The sequence below is a fragment of the Silurus aristotelis genome (assembly GCF_946808225.1).
Source record: "Silurus aristotelis genome assembly, chromosome: 14".
NCBI classification, from domain to species: domain Eukaryota; kingdom Metazoa; phylum Chordata; class Actinopteri; order Siluriformes; family Siluridae; genus Silurus; species Silurus aristotelis.
The window spans coordinates 3136122-3158850 of NC_139587.1; the positions used below are offsets into that span (position 1 = coordinate 3136122).

The 22729-nt window shown below is 38.2% G+C and overlaps 2 protein-coding genes across 4 annotated transcripts in view; both read left to right on the top strand.

The window, feature by feature from the left end:
* The first annotated feature begins 591 nt into the window (after positions 1-591).
* On the top strand, positions 592-6584 carry clk4a (CDC-like kinase 4a). 2 transcript variants are annotated; one of them, XM_083560624.1, is made up of 13 exons: positions 592-744; positions 1615-1772; positions 2693-2930; positions 3432-3522; positions 3854-3920; positions 4077-4193; positions 4790-4956; positions 5053-5147; positions 5251-5380; positions 5478-5560; positions 5663-5742; positions 5859-5949; positions 6130-6584. In XM_083560624.1, exons 2-13 carry the CDS (start codon positions 1615-1617, stop codon positions 6274-6276), a joined length of 1464 nt encoding a protein of 487 aa, XP_083416750.1. In that variant the 5' UTR covers positions 592-744; the 3' UTR covers positions 6277-6584. The 2 variants fall into 2 exon arrangements, with proteins under 2 accessions (XP_083416750.1, XP_083416751.1); XM_083560625.1 differs by lacking the exon at positions 3432-3522 and having other exon boundaries at positions 626-744.
* Positions 6585-7106: 522 nt separating this feature from the next.
* col23a1a (collagen type XXIII alpha 1 chain a) overlaps positions 7107-22729 on the top strand; it is a 126151-nt gene continuing 110528 nt past the window's right edge. For both annotated transcript variants that reach the window (XM_083560609.1, XM_083560608.1), the window contains exons 1-2: positions 7107-7600; positions 11164-11233. In XM_083560609.1, the coding sequence (XP_083416735.1) occupies positions 11217-11233 (17 nt within the window). In that variant the 5' untranslated portion in view covers positions 7107-7600; positions 11164-11216. The remainder of the gene's footprint in view (positions 7601-11163; positions 11234-22729) is intronic.

Here is a 22729-nt window from a genome sequence, read left to right on the forward strand (position 1 = left end):
TAAACATCTAGTGCTGTATATGATCACATTATTGTCAGGTGTTGAATTCCAATTATACTTGATAAACACCATTTTTTTTAAAAGAAAATGCACATTTTACATTAAAACTGCACCTTTAATATCTCATATAATTTCTTAAATTACATAAATGTTTGAAAAAACGTGATTCTGAAAACTCGTTTTAGATTCTCCATGAGATCATGAAAGCTCCCCTCCGCCATGACAGTTTGGGAAAGTCCATCACGATAAAAAGAACCTTTAAGTTTTTTTGTTGTCTTTAAAATCAATACACACTTAAATTAAATACATAGAAATGATAAGGATTTAGGGAATTTACATATAATAATTCTGAGATATTGTTTGTTTTGAATATATATTTGTTAAAAGTGACGGTTCATCTCCATAATGGTTTCTCCCATGTTTAAAAGCCTTCTTTTGCGCCCACCCGTTACCGTATCCATAAACTCCACCTCTTGGTACGTTTTGATTGGCTATCTACATGAGGTAAAGGATTATAGCCAATCATAATGCAGAACGCGTTTAGTTCTAGCCAATCAGAATCCATGTGTATGAATTGGGGTGGAAAATACCCCCCCCCCATACTTGCGTAGAATTTTCTGGAAGAGTCAGGCCACCATTTTGAAACAGACTTTGTAGACAAAAGGCAGGGTTGTGTTTCAGCCGCGGAAAAATTATCTTGTTGCAGTTTATTTTCCATTTCAGAACATAAATCGCGCCATTAAGGTGAGATACGTTCATATTTTATTATATTTTTGGTTTATATTTAATTACAGTGTTATGTTTATTAGTTTTTGGGTTATTGTTCGAGCGGCGTTAGCCACTTAGCACAGCGATCCGACTAGCCGCGGTGTAGGCTCCTTTCTCTGTCAAATGCATTTCAGTATTAAATTTTTATTTTAAATTCTTTATCATTTTAATTTCTCTATTCTTATTTTTCATTCTCTAACACTTATTTATAACATTATTTATTTTGTATTTTATATTCAAAAGTGTTTCATACGATTATGCTATGTGTCAGCGTTATTTAGCGCATGCGCAGTATTGTTGCGCGATTTCGTTTATTTTACGGATTTTAGGTGCTCTGACGGAAACGCCCGAATTCAGGTCACCATGGCAACAAATATAAAACATTAATACTAATGTTTTCGGATAAGAGTAATCGGATAACAATAAGCTGTTATTTCTGGTAGTAACGAAGACGCGTTAACCAGGTTGCTTTTTAATTTATTACATTTTGTTTTTTTAAATTGTCGATTTGTTGTGTTTGACATACAATTTCATTTATAAAAAATATTGTCTGCTTTAAATTGTTTATATAAAAAGTAACACTAGCGATTAATTACGAACTCAGTTGTGGTTTGCTGGTTTGCTGGTCTTTAGAGCATTGTGTACTGTCGTTTTATACCTTGCAGGATTTATTTTTTATTTTTAACAAAAGTAACTGTTTAATTAATTGTAGACATGTTATAAATTTTAATAGCCAATCTAAATGTTGTTGGTTACTCGTCCATAAATCTGTTGTGTTTTGTATATTTTTTTTTTTGGAGCTGTATAATTATTTTCGTTTTTTTTTTTTTTTTTTTTTTTTTGCAGATGAGGCAGCGAGAAACCACAAGTTGGTCACCCCCTGGTCAAGAAAGCGGCTGGAAGGACAAGACGGGAAGCCGAAAGCGCAGTCGCAGAGAGAGCTACAGCAGCGAACGGGAGAACAAGTACTGTAAACGTCACCATCAGCGCAGAAGCAGCGATGGGTAAATAATAAAAAAAAAAATTTGCATTTACACCTAATTTAAATCACATAGGTCAACAATCGGTGGTGTCTAAAAGTACACTATGTTCAGTTTACATACAATAGTCAAGTCAAGTTTATTTAAATTACGCTTTTTTGAATAATGTTATCTGGATAAATAGATGATGTGTCTATATAATGTGAATGTAATCCAATCAACTGTAAATACTGATCATTATATGATTTTAACCAATTATGTCTTGGGTCAGAAATAAAATATGCTGTTATTCTATCAACTTGGGGTCCATGGCATGAACGTTTAGTTAATGGGCTGCACTGCCGTGCACAGGCAGCGTCTGATCTAATATTAGCTGTTTGATGTTCCTCTTTTTTCCCGGAAGAAACCAGACTCTGACTTTTGACGTGACATGTAGACCACACTTGATGCAATCTAAACATGCCAAAAGGGTTCAGTCGACGTCCTGATTTGTGGTGATGATGCGTGACCGATATCAAGGGCCTCCTTGAGAGAGTTTTGCTTTTCATTCTGGTTTCAGCAGCTTCAGATATATTTAAACCATATGAAAGTTGTTGCTGAGCGCTGTAGTGTTGTGATCATTACAAGGTTGAGAGAGAACCACCACAAACGCGATTTACTCAAATTGTTTTTGCGATTGGGAAGGTCAGCTGTAAGACTTTCTGGTTTAGGTTAGGACTCAACAGAAAGTCTGTTTGGTAATCACGTCGCAAGCAGTGTTTAGAGTTCTTTTATCACGTGTTGACTTTGACTTCAAACTGTATTAGAGCAGTCTGTGTTGATGTTTGGTACTAATCGTACATTTATAAACATAAGCGTGCACTTGACTTTATTGTAAACAAAACATTTATTTTTTTTATTTTTTAATAACGGTGCATAATAAAAAATGTTGAATGTTATGATAGGCATTACCTGGAGAGCCGGAGTCTGAACGAAAAACAGGGGACGAAGGCCAGAGCTGTGGATTCAGGGTACGACATGGACAGCCATGTGAGTGTCTCAAGGGAGAAGGACCGGTATCGGGTACGCCACCGGGACCGCAACTGGCATCACTACAGCAAATCATCCGGCTACAGTGGCCAGAGCAGCCGGCATGGGCGGAGACGCAGCCGAAGTCGCTCTCGTCACCGCCGCTCTCACTCGGTATGCGTGCCGTCTCGTTTCTTTTCATTATGCTATCTTTTTCTTTTTGTCTGTGTAGATGGACTACTGCAGAAACCCACTTTTCATTAAATAGATTGCCTGATGCCAGTAAACAGGAAAATATTAGGGAAAAAATATTTTGGGCAGCTGGTGGGGAGGGGGGTTGGATGGGGGGAATTGGGGAGGAGGTAAATGTAAACTGTCAATGATGTCTAATTTAAATATTTTTAAGTATCTTGTCTGAAAATGTGTTGCCATTGTTTTTCTTCTGTAACACACACTATGTGGTGGGCCCCCTGTGCATATCTCTGTCGCGGGATGAATTTGCGTTGGCTGCACCCTGTGGCCGGGCCTGACTGCTGCGCTATCTGAATGGGCTGAATCGCTTCCCCCCCGTTCTTCCCGCGCTGAATGAATGAATGGCCACGTTCTGGTTCCACTCTGATTCTCATGGGTTAATGATGATGGTGGTGATGCTGATGGTGTTCCGAAAACCTCCAGAGGAGCCATCGCAGGAAAAGATCCAGAAGTGTTGAGGATGATGAGGAGGGGCACCTGATCTATCACAGTGGAGACATACTCAGGGCGAGATGTATAGAATATATACTTTTTTTGTATACCTTCTGTATCTGTTGTATTTTTGTCTCATATGAAATATCACGTGTAGTGATTTTAGGATAAATGCTTTTGGGGGCATGATTATATCAGCACTACAGAAGGGAACAAGTCATAGACTTATACTTTTTTTTTTTCTCTTCTATTTCAACTATTTTAGACTAACACTGCATTGCGTTGAATTTACCTTTGCCATGTATTTTTTGAGCTCTTGATTATCTACAGCTTTATCTTAGATGTTTTAAGTATGTCTCAGTTACGCTCTACTGGAGGTCCAGTGTGTCTAACTGCCTGTTTTTACACCCTAGATGAGATCGTGTGCACACTTGGAGAAGGTGCATTTGGAAAAGTAGTTGAATGCATCGATCACAAAAAGTAAGAAATGCTTCCTCGTATATAGTTGTTTAGGGATGAGGTTCCATTATTTTCATGTTCAGTGATTCATTTTCATTGTCCTTCCACTAACTGACATTTTGGTGTTTTTTTTTTCCCCTTTCTTCTTTCTTACTCCTCTTTCTATTCCCCCTCCAGCCGACGTGCTCATGTTGCTCTGAAGATTATTAAAAATATTGGACGTTATCGGGAAGCAGCCATTTCCGAGGTCGAAGTACTGGAACATATAAACTCTCTCAACACTGACAAAACATAGTGAGTATCTTAAATTATCTGTCCTGCTAAACGTTTTTGTATTTATCTTTAAGGGTAAAATGAGAGTATGAATGCTGAGTTAACAGTAGGCGTCTGGTATTGAGTTAATAAGCACCTTTGTGGAGTTGTCAGTCAATAAGAGCAATGTTTTCAAATCAAACAGGTTGTGGTGTTGGTGTCCTTGTTGTTACACATACTTTCTTCCCTCTTTTTCCCCCTACATATGAGTATTATGTACATTCACTCTAAACACATGCTTTTGTATAAATTCAGTGTAGAACTTCCCTTAGCAGATGACCTTTAGTTATAAAACTGTAAGATGCATTTCTACAGATGTCAATTTTGGTTTATTTTAATGAGTATTTTTTTTACACTTTGTTGTAAAAGTGTTTTAAAAATTGTGATGCAGTATTTTTTGTTCTATTGCCCCTTACTTTGGAACAGCTTAAAGTGCAGCTCAACAGAATTTCTGTTCCCATCCAGATGTGGCGATGACTGATTTTAATATATATCGATGAAATATTAGAAACCTAAAGTTTTCTGACCGTGTTTTTTTTTTTTTTTTTTTTTTTTTTTTTGTTTGTTTGTTCTTACAGCTGCTGTGTTCATATGCTTGACTGGTTTGACCACCATGGCCATGTGTGCATTGTGTTCGAACTGCTCGGATTAAGCACTTTTGATTTCCTGAAAGAAAACAACTTCCAGCCTTTTCCAATCGACCAGATCAGGCACATGGCTTACCAGATCATCAGAGCAGTCAAGTGTGAGTAGTCCTAACACCATCTGATGAGCGTTAACTGTTCAGCACTGAGCTGTGGTGGTGAATGTGTCTAATTTTTTAATGTTTTTTCCTCTTCAGTCATGCATCAAAACAAGCTGACGCACACTGACCTAAAACCAGAGAACATATTGTTTGTTGATTCAGAGTATAAGCTGGAGTACAATTCAAAAATGGTGAGCACGAAGTCATCTTTTTATTATTACGTCACGCTTTTGTTTACGTATGCTATTTTAAGAACGGCAAAAGTTGAACGTACATCTTGACCTTGTTGTGCAGAAGAGAGATGAGAGGACGGTGAAGAGCCCCGATATAAAAGTCGTTGATTTTGGGAACGCCACGTACGATCACGAGCATCACACAACCGTGGTATCCACAAGGCATTACCGTGCACCTGAAGTCATTCTGGGTAAATTTGGACTGCTTTTCATGTGCTCATGTCTGTCTGGTCTCATCTCTGGTGATCCCTGAGCACTGATTGGGTTTTATTTGCTTTTGTTCAACAGAGTTGGGTTGGGATCAATCTTGTGATGTCTGGAGCGTGGGTTGCATTCTTATTGAGTACTACCTTGGAACAACACTCTTCCAGGTGAAAAATAGAACCAGATTTATATAGCAAATAAGACTAACCTGATCCTTTAACAATTATCTGAAATTCAGCCTCTTCTATAATTGTGACTTTTGTTTGCAGACGCATGACAGTAAAGAACATCTGGCTATGATGGAAAGAGTTCTGGGTCCCATACCAACACAGATGCTTCAGAAGACCAGGTGAGTCTCTACACTTAACACTATAGGCATTTTGTTGTTATGAAATGATTGTGTTGGTTGCGTGGAGTTTTTACGTGCCCTGTTTACATCTATAATGCGTTTGTGGTGTTTTTCAGGAAACGGCGCTATGTCCATCACAACAAACTAGACTGGGACATGCACTCCTCATCAGGACGATACGTCCGGAAACATTGCAAACCTCTTAGAGTGAGTGTCCTATCACCCTAATGTATCACTTTATTTCATATCTGCTAGATATATATAGTTATTTTATTTATTTCTGATTTTCTTTTGGTATTTTCATGATATACTTCCTTTCTGGAAACTCTAAATTGATTATTGTACATTATAGGGCATTGCATTTATTTTTTTTCCCCCTTAAAACAGACCTACATGACCTCCAAAAGCCTGGCCCATGAACAGCTGTTTGACCTCCTCGAGAAGATGTTGGAATACGACGTGTCCAAACGGATCACTCTGGACGAAACTATCAAACACCCATTTTTTGAGGCTCTTAGGAAGGGGCACAAATAAAACAAAACCAACAAAATGTTTTTTTTTTTTTACTCTCTGTGAGAGTCTGTGTTTCAGAGGACTGCATCAGTCCCATATATGTCCAGATCTTTTTCTCTTTTCCCTGTAATGTGTAAATTATGATATCTGTAACTTATTGTATTTTATACAATCAACAAACAGCTGAAGATGTGAAGGGTTTCTGTTAAGTCTTATTTCCTCATTTGTTGCATTAGTAACGTAACTTGAATAATTCATTGGGTTGCCATTTTGTGTTAATAGGTGTGTACATTTTTGATTTTCTTACTTTCAAATAAAACGATTACATTCAACTTCGTGGTTTTGTTTTGCCAAAGTTGCACATTTTAAACACTAGATGGCAGCAGACTAGTTTAATTTTGTTTATCATATCAAATGAGACTGCCTGAAATGTTACAGATCATCCTGATAGTACTCAAATTTGATATTTTCATCATTATTTCTATTAGTTGTATATTGAACATTAGTTTCCTAACATATTTTAATTTCTCATTAAAAGAATCGGAAGTCTACCTCTGTTAAACCATGTAAAGCTACAAGAATTTGGGTTTGAATCGGTGTTTAATTTGTAAAGCTAAAAGTGTTTTATTGGTTATGGAAGGAGTCTCCAGTGTCATTGTCGAGAAAAAGCGTTGAGACAGCACAGTTCATCAACATGCAACCCAGGCTAAAAACCTGTACAGGTCTAATTAGTACGGGTACCATAGTAACCAATAGGTGGCGTGCTGTCTGCACATCCTGTTTAGTATAATAGCGTGCTGTTGGGTAGCCCTGGATAGCGCGCGCACGCACGCAAACACACATCCCCACGCACGAGTCAGTTCCCCAAACACACACACACACCCCAAATCGTTTCACGGTCCATAGCAAACACACACATGCACGCGCGCTGTACACGCGAGAGTTATCAGTAAGTTGCAGAAGACTTTCCTGGCGCTCGTTCATCATCTTGATCATCATCTTCATCAAAAACTTCTCACCTCGTTCACAACTGTAATCTCGCAGAGGTAACAAAGCACGCGCCTCCAGCATTTACCGGATCTGCCCCAGGTACGGCATGGATAAACACCCGGAGGAGAGGAAAGCATCTTCAGAGCCCGGCTCGGTCCCCGCGCGCCGCTGGCCCTCTCTCACAGCCGCCGCTGCCGCCGTGTGTCTCGCGCTGTCGCTCTGTGCTCTGGCCGCGTGCTGTTTCACGGTGATCAAGGCGCTCGAGATGGAGAGCAGAGTGCGCGCGCTGGAGCTGAAGACCGGCGGCCCGGTGACCGACGAGCTGCAGGGCTCCGTCCGAAGTCTGGTGCAAGAAGTGAGTACAAACTCCGGAGATATGAGCAATTATTAATTATATATACATACAATATAAACAACATTATATTACAAATGTTATTTTGACTGGCATTCAACTAAAATAAATAAAAAAAATATTCAATTTATATTGTAACAATAAAATAACAGATCAAATTTATATGAAACTTCCACTTTATTGTTAAATTTCTTTTAATGTAACGACAGTTTGTTTGTTTGTTTACTTTTTTAGTTAGTTAGTATCCACAACTTTGTTATGCTTTGTGCTTTTTAAAGTGTTTATATATAAACAGAAATGTTTCATGTATTATACACATTTTATTTTTTGTAAAAATAATTTTTATCAGCTTTAAAAATCATTGTTGTGCCCTATTCGGACAGGATGAGTTGTACACATGTGGAGCTGTTGTAATGCAATTTTGCCAGAATAACAGTGTATTTCACCTTTTATAAAAACGACCTGTAGAAATAACCCGAGGTCAAATCTATAAATGAGGAATTATATAATTTGATTGTTAATTTAATACCCTTTTTGTGTGCCATATCTCAGTGTTCTATTATTTCATGAAACATCAGGGTTTTTAAAGCATTTTTAGTAGTAATAAAAGTGACCGCGTCTTTCGGTTATTCTGTGATCTTTAAAACATATTCTGCACTAAAACTAATATATAAAATATATATATATCAAAATATATATAATGTATTTGATCACATTATCGGTATGATCCTGTTTCTTTTTTATTAGCCTTTAAAAATATTGTCTACTCTCAAAAATGCCATCATAACTTCTAAATCATGTGTCGTCCCTTTGTTTTTTCATGTCTCTGTATCTCTAATTTAGCTGTTTATAGATAGATAGATAGATAGATAGATAGATAGATAGATAGATAGATAGATAGATAGATAGATAGATAGATAGATAGAATATGAAATAAATAAAAATACCAATAATATATAATGCCCTGTTTTTGGATTTTGCTGGACTGCTATTATTCTGCGCAAACTATTGTGTCATATACAGATACAGATACACACACACACACACACACACACACACACACACACACACACACACACACACACAGCAGTAAAAGTACAAATCATATATAATGGCTTGTTATACGTTATATTAAAAATAACACATACTGAAGCCATGCTGTTATAGGAACATAACAAACTCACATTTAACAGATGCTCTGGATAAGGGTTGAGGGTCTTGCTCAGGGGCCCAGGAGTGTGTGTGTTTGTGTGTGTGTGTGTGTGTGTGTGTGTGTGTGGCTGGGATTTGAACTCATGACCTTCACAGCCAAAGTCCAATGCCTTAACCACTAAGATACAACCTCCCTATAATTATAGTGCTGTTATCGGAAATTAATCAAAACATTAATTAATTAATTAATTAATTAATTAATTAAACTCCTTTTGACCAGTCGGGATCAAGAATTCAACATCATCGTGTCTATAAAAGAATGAATTTATATACACTGTGTTTAGTCTGTAGTGTTTCTTGGGTTAGAATTTTATGAACAAATACGAAATTTGGCCCATGTGTTACCTCAATTTTGAACCCCTGTAAAATGGTATAACGGGGTTTTTAATCGTTTAAGTCACAGTTGAACACTTTCCTGTTCGTTGTCATTCATGTGTACAATGAAATATATCAGTTGGAATATGCTGAAAGATTGATAGATTTTATTAAATGATTTCAGAAAGATGCCTATATTTAGTATGTGGCACACATCTCTCAAAATTGAGTAAAAGGAGAATAATCATGTGAATTTCTTTGCATGAAAGATCAAAAGTTTAAATACTAAATACATTTTTACAGCCTTCTCTGCTCATATTAACATGGGTGCCAATATTAGTGGACGTCACAATATACAATAATGTATTACAGTTTTTCTCAGTTGCTTCGGAGCGTTTCTCGAATCATCCTTAATATTTGTAAATCAGTAAAGTGGATTTCTCAAAACAATGTGTACTAACAGGACAACACATTGGATTTCTTACAAAAGCCTGAACTTTTTTGTATTTGTGACAATGAACATCTCATTCCCATCAGAATAACAGGTCCATCAGAATAACTAGGGTCTGGATCACAGTGATTGAAAATGCACATGGCAGAATTTATTCTCTTTGGCATCTATAAATTTCAGAAGCACATATTCATTTCTTTGAGGGCATATTTGTTTTTGAAAGAGATTTCAGAGATTGTACTGTATTAGTGTCTGTCTGTTTCCTGGTTGTTCATCCATTTTTAGAAATTGTAATTCTGTTTAATGTTTCGCTGTCTGTCGCCAACTGAAGGTTCACGTTTCACCATTGACCTGTCTAAGAGCACAATTCATCAAAAAAAAAAAAAAAAAAAGTGTAATAGAAATTATAGATGACATGATTGATTGGATGACAGTTGCTTTGCCGTTTCTCAGATCAGAAATGACATTTCTCAAAACTACTTCTTCAACCTCCACATCATTTTCACACTCGTGCTCATCATAAGAACATTTCTCGTTGCTTTGATCAAATTGCGAACGCTTTTTTAACAGATCGTTTAACAGATTGTGTACGAGTGTCTGCTGTTTCCTACATTATCAGATGTTTATGTTCATGTTGATCAAAAAATATCATACTGGTTTCACCTGAATAGTTTTAACCCCCAAAAACATCTCAGCATCAGTTCATTGTGTAGGTCATTGAATGCAAAATGATTAAACCAGTCGTCATCATCTGTCATTTAAAACATACAGTACAGTAAAAGTGTGAATCCTGTCTGGTCTCTTGCGATCAATATAAATCAAATACGCAATCAAATTAATGAATTTGTGCTGCTGAAATTCATCGATGCCAAACAGAAGAAATTTTGTGCATTTTCAGTCACTGGGCTCCAAACCATAGTTTATATCAAGAAATCCTGAAGCTGCGCAGCGTCATACTGACAACGTGCCTAAACATTTTGATGATTTTGTTGGTGAATGATGACAAAGAGACTTTTCATTCTAATGGGAATGAGATGTTCATTGACACGAATACTCACTTCTGACAGATGAACTAAAGATTTTGAGAAAAGTTCAGGCTTTTGCAAGAAATCCAATGTTTTGTGCTGTTTGTCCACATTGTTTTGAGAAATGCACTTTACTGATTTACAGATAATAAGGATGATTCGAGAAATTCTCCAAAGCAACTGAGAAACACTGTGACTATTTTGCATTTAACGACTTATACAATGATCCGATGCTGAGATGTTTTGGGAGGAGGTTCAGACTATTCAGATGAAAAACACTATAACTATTGTCCTATTTATTTTGATTAGCATGACAAACAATTGATAAAGTAGGAAACAGCACATAAACGAATGTACCGAAGCAATCTCAGATTGTTCAAATGTTTTTTTGATGTGCACAAGTGAATCCATGATGTCGAGGTTGAACAAGTAGTTTTGAACATCTCATTTCTGACCTCAGAAACGCTCCAAAGTAACTGGGAAAAACTATCAAAAAGCTTTATAGATCAGATAAATTGTTCACTTCTTCTCTGTCTGATGTGTATTTTTCCGCTGTTTTCCAGACGATGAGCGAGCTGATGCCCAAACTCCGCATGGCGCGAGACGTGAACCATGAATGCGCCTGTCCTCCAGGTATGTCCACTCCTTTCCGTTAGTCCCTGCTTCAGAGAGGTTTTAGCGAGACGTGTGTTAGCGCTCTGTGAGCTGTAATCATGGGTGTGTAATATACCTCAGTTGTGTGGTGTAGGTGATGCAGTAAGAACTCCCAGCATGCCCAAGGTACCACAGTACTATATGTTATAGATGTTTTATTTCTTCCCTTTAACATGTCTTGTCGTGTAGGCAGAAGACCAGGTTTAGTGTTGAGTTTAATCCTGAGGCGTGTTGCAACCAGGGCTATGATAAGGGATTAGTGTCCGCCTTCTCATTTCACGTGAATCTGTGATTTATTCTTGGAAATTTACGCTCAGTAATCATGGCTGAGGATCGATAGATTTACCTCAAGCAGACTTTACTTACTTACACTCACATCTTATATTAGAGCTCATGTAATAAATCCGGTTTTCCCAGGGGTGTCTGAGTCGTACAATGGCTTGCATAATTATTAACCTCCATCAAATTTTTCATCTCATTCCCATCAGAATAAAAGTCCCTTTGTCAAGATCATTAAAATGTTTCGTTGTGTACTGTACTGCACAAGTGTTCGTTTGTTTTTTAGTTGTTCATCCATTTTCAGAATGTATAAATCTGTGTTTTGTCTGTATTCACTCTTTAATCGAAGGTTCACAAGATTCACTTTTGACCTGTTTTAGAAAACTGGTTGATTATTGGTTGATCTGATGCCGTTCACTCGCCCTCATTAGTGACGGTCAAGATTCATCTGCACAATTCATCAATTCAACACATTTACAAAATAGAAGTTCAACATAAACATAAACAACTGATAATTTAGGAAACAGCAGACACTCGTACACAATCTGTTAAATGATGTACAAAAGCGTTTGCAATTTAATCAAAGCAACGGAAATGTTCTTATGATGAGCACAAGTGAGTAAATGATGTGATGAGAATAATTTCTGATCTGAGAAACGCATCTGAGCAACTGAGAAAAAACAGTAACATACCTGAGCCCATGATAAATGGATGGATGGATGGGTGGATGGGTGGATGGATGGATGGATGGATGGATGGATGGATGGATGGATGGATAGATAGATAGATAGATAGATAGATAGATAGATAGATAGATAGATAGATAGATAGTCAAGTCAAGTCAAGTCAAGTCAAGTCAAGTCAAGTCAAGTCAAGTCAATGCCCTGATTTTGGATTTTGGAAAAATTAGCCACTGAAATATACTACAAGTTCAAATGTGTAAAAGTGTGAAGGTGTTTGGAGAAGTAATAGTTGCTCCTCTAATCCTGATAATAATTCCTGCTAGCGCTTTGGTTAGTTGTGCAATATTATTTAAATTTTTTACATGATTGATTTCATGATGCTCTGTGAGTTGATCAGGATGGTCACTGATTTTCCCTGTCCAATTTTAAAGGGGGTGAATATTTATGTCCAGCATTGTACGTGTAGGAGGTTAAAAAAGGACATAGAACAACCGCTACTGTTTAAGGTGATGAATGAGTGTGTGTGTGTGTGTGTGTGTGTGTGTGTGTGTGTGTGTGTGTATGTGTGTATTAATTTGTTTGTAGCACCTCAGAACTGTAAAGTGAACCCTTTTTTATTATAGCAATGATGGCTGCTACCTGAAACCGGAACCGCATGGTTGACAGGATTAGAGAGTTTGATGGATAGATGGATAGAGAGAGAGAGAGAGAGAGAGAGAGAGAGAGAGAGAGCGAGAGAGAGAGAGAGAGAGAGAGAGAGAGAGAGAGAGAGAGAGAGTATTTTTGTCTCCATAACAGATGCAGTGCCACTGATCAGGCATTGATGTACTGGATTGAGGAGCTTGTTAGGTTGCCAGTGATTCTTTTAAAAATCCCCTGTAATTATTAAATTTCAGATTGATCACGCGAACAATTCTTAGGTCTTCAAATGAAAAACTTTTCAAATGAAAACCTACAACTTAATCTTCCTCTAAAAAATTTATTTAGATTTGTCCTATTAAACGTTTATAACCGTATAATGCCTAACAACAGAAATCTTTAGAGTTTCAAATGAAAATAATCAGCGACATTCATACAAAAAAACACTTTATTTCATATGAAACAAACCCTGATTATAATTGGATTTGACATTGACTTTTTTGCCTTTGTACATTTTTGCAGAAAAAATGTGAGTCATGTCAATTGTCATGTCAAATGTAAGATGATGTAAACTTCATTAAAGCATTTATATCAACTCCAAATCCAGGACCCTGAGAAGGATTAAACATCATACTGAAGATCAGTGCACAGATAGTAAATGTTTGCTTGTTTATTACCTCAGTGAATGTCTTGTTACAAGGCTAAAAGCAGCTAGCTAGTCAACTAACGTTAGCTAGTTAGCTTCACAAGACTGTATTTTGAACAACCTTGATTGCTCTGGTGTATGTTTTTCTTCAGTTTGTTCAGTTTTTCGACCTGATTTGGTTTGCTTGCTGGATTGTGTTTCAGTTAACTATCAGTGCAAGTTACTGATACAAATAAACACCGTTTTACTTCACACTCGATCAATAATGGAGCGCTTTTCTGGTTTTTTTTTATGAATTTTTGCAAAATACAGAAACCTAAATCAGTTTTAATCAGTTTAAAGGATTTTTTGCATTAATTTTTTTAGTAATGAATCACAGCATATAGTGAAATCTAATTCTTTCTCCCTCGCATGAAATGGCAGCCAACACCTTTAGTGAATAATCTTACCCAGATTTGAGTTGCGCCTGTAATCATGAAGACTGCCTTGTGTCTCAGAGGACTTTTCACAATCTATTCATACTTTTAACATATTTTTGTCCTGCTCAACACCTGTAAGCTGTAATGATTTATAACTCCAGAGTCAGAAAGAGGATGAGTTTGCTTTTGAGTCTCTTCCTCATGTCGTCTCAGGCAGTGTTCCTTCTACAGTTTTTTTCTCAAATACAAATCTACATCTGGATTTCTCAAAAGTTGCTCTGTAAAAGAAATTGAATTGAAATATATTTCCAGAAATGAATGAACAAGAACATGCGTTCCATACATAAGGAGAACTGAATTCAATTAGTCTCTATTTGCCACTTCAGTCTGCCTAATTGTCCAAACATTACTACTGACATTCATTTTACAAAGTCTACAAGCTTCATCGGCTGATTAGAGTGTAAATGAACTGTATATTCTGGACGGATAGGTGTGGGAAAGTCTTCTCAGTAAATCACTCTTTAACAGCAGCACGTAATCTGAGAGTTTATCGGGTGTGGCAGAAGCTTCTGATGAACATAGCACTGTATTTGCTTTCATCTCTCCAAACGCTTCGGCTTAAAATATCCTGCCAGGGTTTGGCTCCATGTGTTCTGTGTGAAATATGCCACTAGGAAGTTGTGCAATAAGATATGACCATCATGCCAAGGGAAAAGAGAAGGAACCCAGACTAAGGACCTTTTTTAGCTCTCAGGCATGATTTCGGTCTCATCCGGTTCCTCTAATAGTACATTAGTAGCAGTGTAGACGCTCCGTGAATCTGTGAATGGGTGTGGATGCGGCATTGCTGCTGGATGCTCAGGACTCTCACATCTCACACAGGCGCTTTTTAAAGACTTCAGTGTGTCAGTTCAAACATACACTTGTCTCGTACCGGTCATCTTTTTAAAGTTAGCACTGTAAAACAACACTATTTCTCTATGGCACTGGCTCTCTACATGCTTCTCTTTCAAAAGCAGACAAGAGCTGGAGTAAGAAAAATACTGTACAGTCTTTTACATTCATCCCAAAGGTCTTTAATAGGGTTGAGATCTATAGCAGGAGATCTTCCACTTCAAACCATGTAAAGTGTTTGTGGAGCTGTTTTTGTTTAAGGGCACAAAAAGGTGAAAATAATAGTAGCAGAACTATAAAGAACTATGTAACTAATAAAATAAATAATAAAAAATAATGATAAGAATAAGAACAGGTAAAAAATGGTTACACATTAGTTCCACCAGGCAGGGTGGAGTGGGTGGAGAAAAGTGACAGGAGTGATTTGTGATAGTAGGGTATCTGCAAGAGTGAAAGGGAAAGTTTATAGGACTGTGGTGAGACCTGAGATGTTGAATGGATTAGAGACAGTGGCATTTGATTAAAAGACAGGAGATGGAGCTGGAGGTAGCAGAGCTAAAGATGTTAAGGTTTTCGTTGGGAGTGACGAGGATGGACAGGATTAGAAATGAGTTTATTAGAGGGACAGCGCATGTAGGATGTTTTGGAGACAGGGTGAGGGAGGCGAGATTCGAGATGGTTTGGACATGTGCAGAGGAGAAACATGGGGTATATCAGTAGAAAAATGCTAAGGATGGAGCCACCAGGTAGGAGGAAAAGAGGAAGACCAAGAAGGAGGTTTATGGATGTGGTGAGGGAAGACATGCAGGTAGTTGGTGTGAAAGAGGCAGATGTAGAGGACAGGGGGGTATGGAGACAGATGATCCACTGTGGCGACCCCTAATGGGAGCAGCCGAAAGAATAATAATAATTATATTATTATTAATTATTATTAATATTATTATAATAATAATAATAATAATAATAATATTATTATTATTATTTATTTATTTTTTCTAATCAGGATTAGAAACTTTTAAGAGTTTGAGTCGTTGCTATTTAAGTTTGAGGTGCATGTAAGGATGAAATTACATGGAAATCACTACACCAGAAATCACTGTGCATGTTTGAGTCACTTCCTACACTCTGACTCATTGTTTGGGTTTACACTTGTTTCCACTGAAATGGTTTTAATCCGAAAGCCGTTTGGAGGTGATGATTTCGTGTGAATCAGCAGCAGCTAAAGGTGACATGGAAAATCGCCATAAAATTTAATGAGGGAAACCGAGAAAACGTTTAACACTTTCACAGACATGTGTATCGGGTTGCTTTGCATAGTTCACCACCTTCGCGCTGAAACTTTTTGCCCCATTTCCATGAGTTACTGTTATATAGTAGTCAGATTGAATAGGAGTAGAATGGATTCACCCTTTTCTCTGTAATAACTAAATACTCAGAAAGTGGAATTTTTTGAGATTTTCCACCCATAACATCTACATTATCAGTAGAAGCTGTATTCTAAGGCTAAAGATACGCCCCTGAGGACTCACCTTTACTCCGCCCCCTTTTTTCAAAAGCGCTGAAAAAATTCCAGCGCTTTTGAAAAATGGGGGCGGAGTAAAGGTGTTTCCTCAGGGGCGTATGTTTAGCCTTAGAATACGTGGGTATATCCAGCAAAGAATAAAATAGATTGAATGCCTTTCTTTGTGCCCTGTGCTTATCTGACAGCCTGAAGGACAGTCAAAGCTGCCTGGTAGGTTCCTGCAAGATCCTTGCCATTACTTAGGAGTACCAATGTCCAAACCCGATTAATGAATTCAGAGTGTAAACCATATCCCTCTTGTTATCACTGCTCTCTCTAATGCTGTGTTCTGGTATGGCATATGTTATGTCTGTTATGTTATGTTATGTTTAATATTTCATGTTTTAAATCAGAAGCTGAGTGTAGATCAGTCATCACACCTTCCTGGCTACTTTCCCTCACCACTGTATGAACATGTACACACACATTGTCTCGTCTTACCAATCTGGACATGTTTACACCATAGCCCTCAACCAGACGAGGTGTTTAGAGCAAAAAAAAAAAACCCAAAGAGAAGTGACCCAAAAATGGCGTCTACCATAATGACCACCGTAAACCAATCCAGTGACATTCGTCTCTAACATCCCACATGTGAATTTATATTACAGCATAAACACGGTAGCAGATTCCCCATAACGTATTGCTTCGTCTCACGGAACTGAAATATTTGCACGAATTTAAAACAATTGCTAACGAGGTGCTGATTTTCCCAAGCGTCGCCTCGTCAGCATGCAAACGTTTTGTAGTTTGGTGGCATGTAAAAGCTCTTTGACAAGTGCGTTTCAACGTGTTAACGCTCAGACGTCTGGCACCGGAAGAGAAAAAATACGAGAAACAAGATATTTCTGAGGAAGAAATGTCTCAGTGTCCTGAGGGCAAATGGTAATTATGAGCATGAAACAGACCTATTTTGCGGTATAGCGCAATTAGGAAAATTGACTCGTGTCTGCTTGGAGTTTGCCAGCAAGCTTTGAGGACACAAAGACGGCTGCCAGTCCTCATATGAGGACGGCTTTCCAGCCAGCGCAGCTTTGCCAGTCGATCATTATAGTTTTATTTAAAGCAAGAGGTGACAGCCAGTAACACACATACCAGTAGAAGTTCAGGAAAGTTCAGGAAAGTGAACTGGGAGATTCAGAGTGTGTGTGGGTTAACCTTTAGGAAGAGTTTTAGCAGGAAATCCCTGAATATGGATTGATTTGCATCCGGTTGTGAGTAATCTTTAAATTATTTTACGCTAAATGGCATAGCTTTATCTATAAAATATATTTCTCAATACAGAATATATCATACGCTCATGGGAATTGGTAGCTCAGTGCTACCATAAGATGTTGGACTTCTGATTGGAAGGTCATAGCTTCAAGGCCCTTAACCCTTAATTTGCTCAGCTGTAACTGAGATAACTATAAGTCGCTCTGGATAAGAGCATGTGCTAAATGCCTTAAATGTAGATACAATCAATGTAACCTGTAGCAGTATTAAACTAACTAGTGGGAAAAGGTCAACATTTTTGGAATTTTGGAAACGTTTAGGAAGCTGTGAATATGCACGAAGAGAAGGGATACGATTTCCACAACCACAGTTCATCCTTTTTGCTTAAATTGAACAGAAATTTTGCCAGAAAATGTGATATATAAGTTTTTTGGAATCATAATGGAATCATAATTTTTTGTTCACAGATTGAAAATTTGTACAAAATACATAAAAAACAGTATACAAAACCTAATTCTAAATTCACACACATACACTACAAAAGCTACCATAAGTACGAATAATAACCTCCACCCTTCTGGAAAGATGTTTAACTAGATTTTGTGGAAATTTGTGAGATTTATTTATCCACAAGGGTGTTAGTAAAGTCAGGTACGGATGCCGGTGAGGTGAGGAGGCCTGGGGTGCAGTCAGCGTTCACATTTATCTAAAAGGTGTTTGGGTTGAGGTCAGAGCTCTATAATAAGCCACTCAAGATCTTTAAGGAAATCTGGACTTTAAGTTCAATAGTAAATGCACTGATCTCAGATTTGCTCTAATTCGGCACAACAAGGACCTGATAATCATCTAACAGGAGTAAACACTGAAAACACAGGTCAACAATTAGAAAGTGTTGCAACCGTTTGAACAGAGAACTCGATCATTTGGAGTTTAATCGACACAGTTTGTTACTAAATAAGTTGATGTCCAAAGCTTCTAGTCAGAAATGTATTTAACACAGCAGACATACCATCTGTTAGGAGTCTGTGGTGATACCCGTCACTCAAAACTATGAGACACAACATAAACATGTTTGAGCGAAGTAACTGGTTTTGCCATTCATTTAGTTTAAGTTGCTTGTCTGGACGAATAATAACCTCCACACTTCTGGAAAGATGTTTCACTCGATTTTGTGAGATTTATTTATCCACAGAGGTGTTAGTAAAGTCAGGTACGGATGCCAGTGAGGTGAGGAGGCGGGGGAGTGGTGGCTCCAGCGGTTAAGGCGCTGGGTTACCGATTGGAAGGTCGGGGGTTCAAGCCCCGGTATCGCCAAGCTGCCACTCTTGGGCCCTTGAGCAAGGCCCTTAACCCTCTATGCTCCAGGGGACCCTTACGAGAAAAATAAAACCAAGGACCGTGACGTCGGAGCGACATGGGGCCGCCTTCCCGTGGGCTCACCACCTGCTGGAGGGACCGTAAGGGACCGGTGCCGAGATGATTGGGCAGCAGTCGAAGGTGGGGGCCTTGACAGCCCGATCCCTGGACATGGAGAAGTGTCTGGGGAATCTGCTTAGACTGCTGCCCCCGCGACCCGAATACGGATAAGCGGGAGAAGATGAATGATGAATGAATGAATGCTTGTCTGGATCTTCATAAGCAGCACAAACATCTTCCAAAATGTTGATATTTTAGCAAACTGGTTGTCTGCGCAACAAGGACCACGCTTTTAGTTGCGAATTCCAAATGCAGAAATTTGACCACACAAATTACAACACAAACTGTCTCAGTCCAGCTCTCTGATACGAGGTCAGCAGCTTGTCTGATGTACCATCCAACAGTCCGCCTCTGTGTCTGCATTTAGATCAAGAGGACTTTAATCGGCCGGAGGATTTCTTCCTGAAAAGTCTGTTTTTGGTGTCAGATGCAAAAAATGTCTGGACTGATACATTATGTCAACATGCTGATACGGCGGAGAGGAGATTAACTGGTGGGAGTACAAAGTAGATCAGACGAGGCTAGTTACGACATCTGGCTTTATTTAGCTCACGTCCTGATTGGGTTGAAGTGTGTTTAATTGCATTTTTGTTTGTGTCCTTGCTCTGAGGGTGCATCTACCCTAATTTGGATAAATTCATTTCCCAAGAGTTGCTCATCCACACTGAAATGTGTGAAACGCCAAACAAAAAAAAAGATGTTTTAAATTTTAGCCACTACTGAGACCGTTTTTTTTTTGTCTGACAGACAACGCTGTCTCAGTGTGGATTAAAGGCCAAAACTGAGAGAAAAACGTGAAAATGTATTAATGTGGACATGGTCTAAATGAACTATAATAACTGTTGCTTGCTGCTTATTATAAGCTATTATAAGCATAAAGCAGAATTTGTTATACAGATTGTCATCACTGTAGTTACGAATGCAGGTGTTTATGATAAGTAAGGAGTATAACTTGGTGTTGTGCAAAATAATCACTGATGGTCTCTTATCTCATTTGTCTGTACGTCTGTACAGCTCATTTGTCTGTAAAGCTTAATAAATACATTTAAATCATAATAAAGTCGCCACAATAATACCAGTAATACCGCCCCCCCCTTAAAGAAAAGGGGATCCTCTCATAAAGCGTCCTCTATACAAATTCACTGGTTGCTGTATAAATGCTCACACATCAGCATATTTCAGAATAAACCTCCTGTCAGAAGTGCTATTATAAAACATTACATTTAATTAGACAATCAGATTGGACATTTCTGAAACACTGTGGTATAATGCCACGTACAGAAGCTCTGAACTGTTAGTCATTTCCTGGCTTCTTCTCACCGAACCTAATCTAGTCCTGGCACTAAGACCATAAAATTCAGCAAATGCTGAAACAAAAGAGAGAAAATACTTCAGGATATTTTGGCAGCCACAGAAAAAAAAAGCCTCAGCCCACAAACCACTGCATGTACCTCAATCTCTCTGAGCTCACTGCTGCAATTCGTCTGTGTCGTCCAATTATTTTCACGTCTCCTCGCTAGCTGTCGAGGCTAATCGGTTATTCTTTTCCCGCTTTCCTTCTCCAGGCCGCAGACCTTTATTTTCCATAAGGGCCAAATGTCTATCAACACAAAGCTTCTGCTCTGGAGCTGGCCCTATCAGATGACCCTCATTACCACTGTTTTGCCTAGCAGTTTTGGCTAACTGCTAACCATCCATCAGCAGCCAGATTAACACTAGAACTTTCACCCACTGCAGCTTGCTCATGCTAGTCTGGTGTACGAGCTCGAAACAATGCTCTGTAGACTGTAGACCTGGGACTTGCTAGTGGTAGCTAATGGTGTATTCAGTAGATAAATGGCCAAAAGTTTGTTCACACCTCATCATCACATAATGAGTTAAACATAACATTACAGATGCAGCTGTTATGATATGCTCCACTCTTCAGCGAATGGTTTCTTCTAGATTTTGGTTCAAAATCTTTCATCCCAAAGGTCTTTAGTGGGGTTGAGGAGATCAGGGCTTTGTGCAGGACACTTGAGTTCTTCCACTTCAACCTTAACACTTCATGGAGGTCAATTTGTGCATAGAGGCATTGTTATGCTTGAACAATATTTCGGCTACTAAGGTTCAGTGATGGGAAATTATAATCCTACATCATTCAAAGACTTTGTGGGATTTTTACTTTTGTGGCAACATTTTAATGAAAAACTATGTATGGCAGTGGTGGTCAGAGGCGCACATTCTTTTGGTCATATCTTTGTGGTGGAGTTGAATTCTGGACTGTGTTTCGGATTCAATAATGACTGAAAGCAGCACCTATAACGGCTTTTTATATGTAGCTGTACATTATATAAATTGCACAGCTACTAGAATGGCGATTATTTGGTCAATAATTTAAAAAAGGCTATGAAAGTAGACAAGCAAAAATAATAGATGTGTAAAAATGTGTAAAATAATAAAAGGTTGAATCTGATAATTGTTTTATAATTTTTAATGGTAAAATTATTCACACTTTATTCCACACCGTCCCCCACCCCACCAAGAGTATTATTATTATTATTATTATTATTATTATTATTATTATTATTATTATTATCATTATTATTATTATTATTATTATTATCATCATCATTATTATTATTATTAATAATGAATCTCGTCTGGGGTGCCAAAAAGTCTAGAAACGACTACATTTAAGAAAATGTGGAAACTTCTTATAATGTAATGTCGGATGCTAGAGGTTTACACCAGCGTCTAAAAGAGCTCTCTGCTGTATTCATTTCATACCTCGATCGTATACAAAAACAAGTCTGGACCCCTTTTTGACCGTCGGATCTGACCCTAAATCCGCTGAGTGGAACTGGATAGTCATCGGTAACGCGTGAGGCACTGGTTACTCTGCTGGAATGTGTTAGCTTTAAATGAGAAGCAAATGAACTATGATAGGAATTCCTTTTGTAATTGGACTCACACCTTTTTATATTATGTAATATGAAATGCAGTAGGATCATTTAAATGACTTTTTTGTGGGAGAAAAGTGTTGTGTTGCTCCTTCCTGGACCATCTGCTTCAGTCCATCTTTCGTTTGCAGTTGCTGCAGATTTGAAAATGATAATATCTGAAAATGATAATGTGAAGAATAGATATTTTTACAGAAATCAAGTTTCTTGAGTCCATACCTGGATCTCATCTGCAGAAAATATGAATTCCAATCCCAGCGTGACTACATTCTCTAATTTCCCTGGTATTGTTTTGCTATTTCCAGCTGCTCCATTTGGATTAAGACCGATTTAATTCAGTGCCTCATCAGATCCTCTCACCTAAATTTAGACCCTCAATTGTTTCTACGGTTCCTGTGGTTTTCACATACTTGGCACTCGTTCCCAAGACCTCACAGGATCAGACAGCGTCTGCCGGCACGATCCCGAGTGGCAATTTGACATCACGAGCACCAAACCGGCTCGATACGAACCAGCAGTGGGGATGAAGAAGGGATCTTCACCTCTTCAGATGAGAACCAGATCAGTCTCAGGAAGGATTAAGTGCAACCATGAGATTAAACGATCGAAAGTTTGTGCCCGGGGAAAAGCACAGGTGCTGGTCTCAGCTGTGGAGATGGATTTTTTTTTCCTCGGTGCTGACAGAAGCCGTGGGGGAGATACACAGGGATTAAGATAGTGCTTT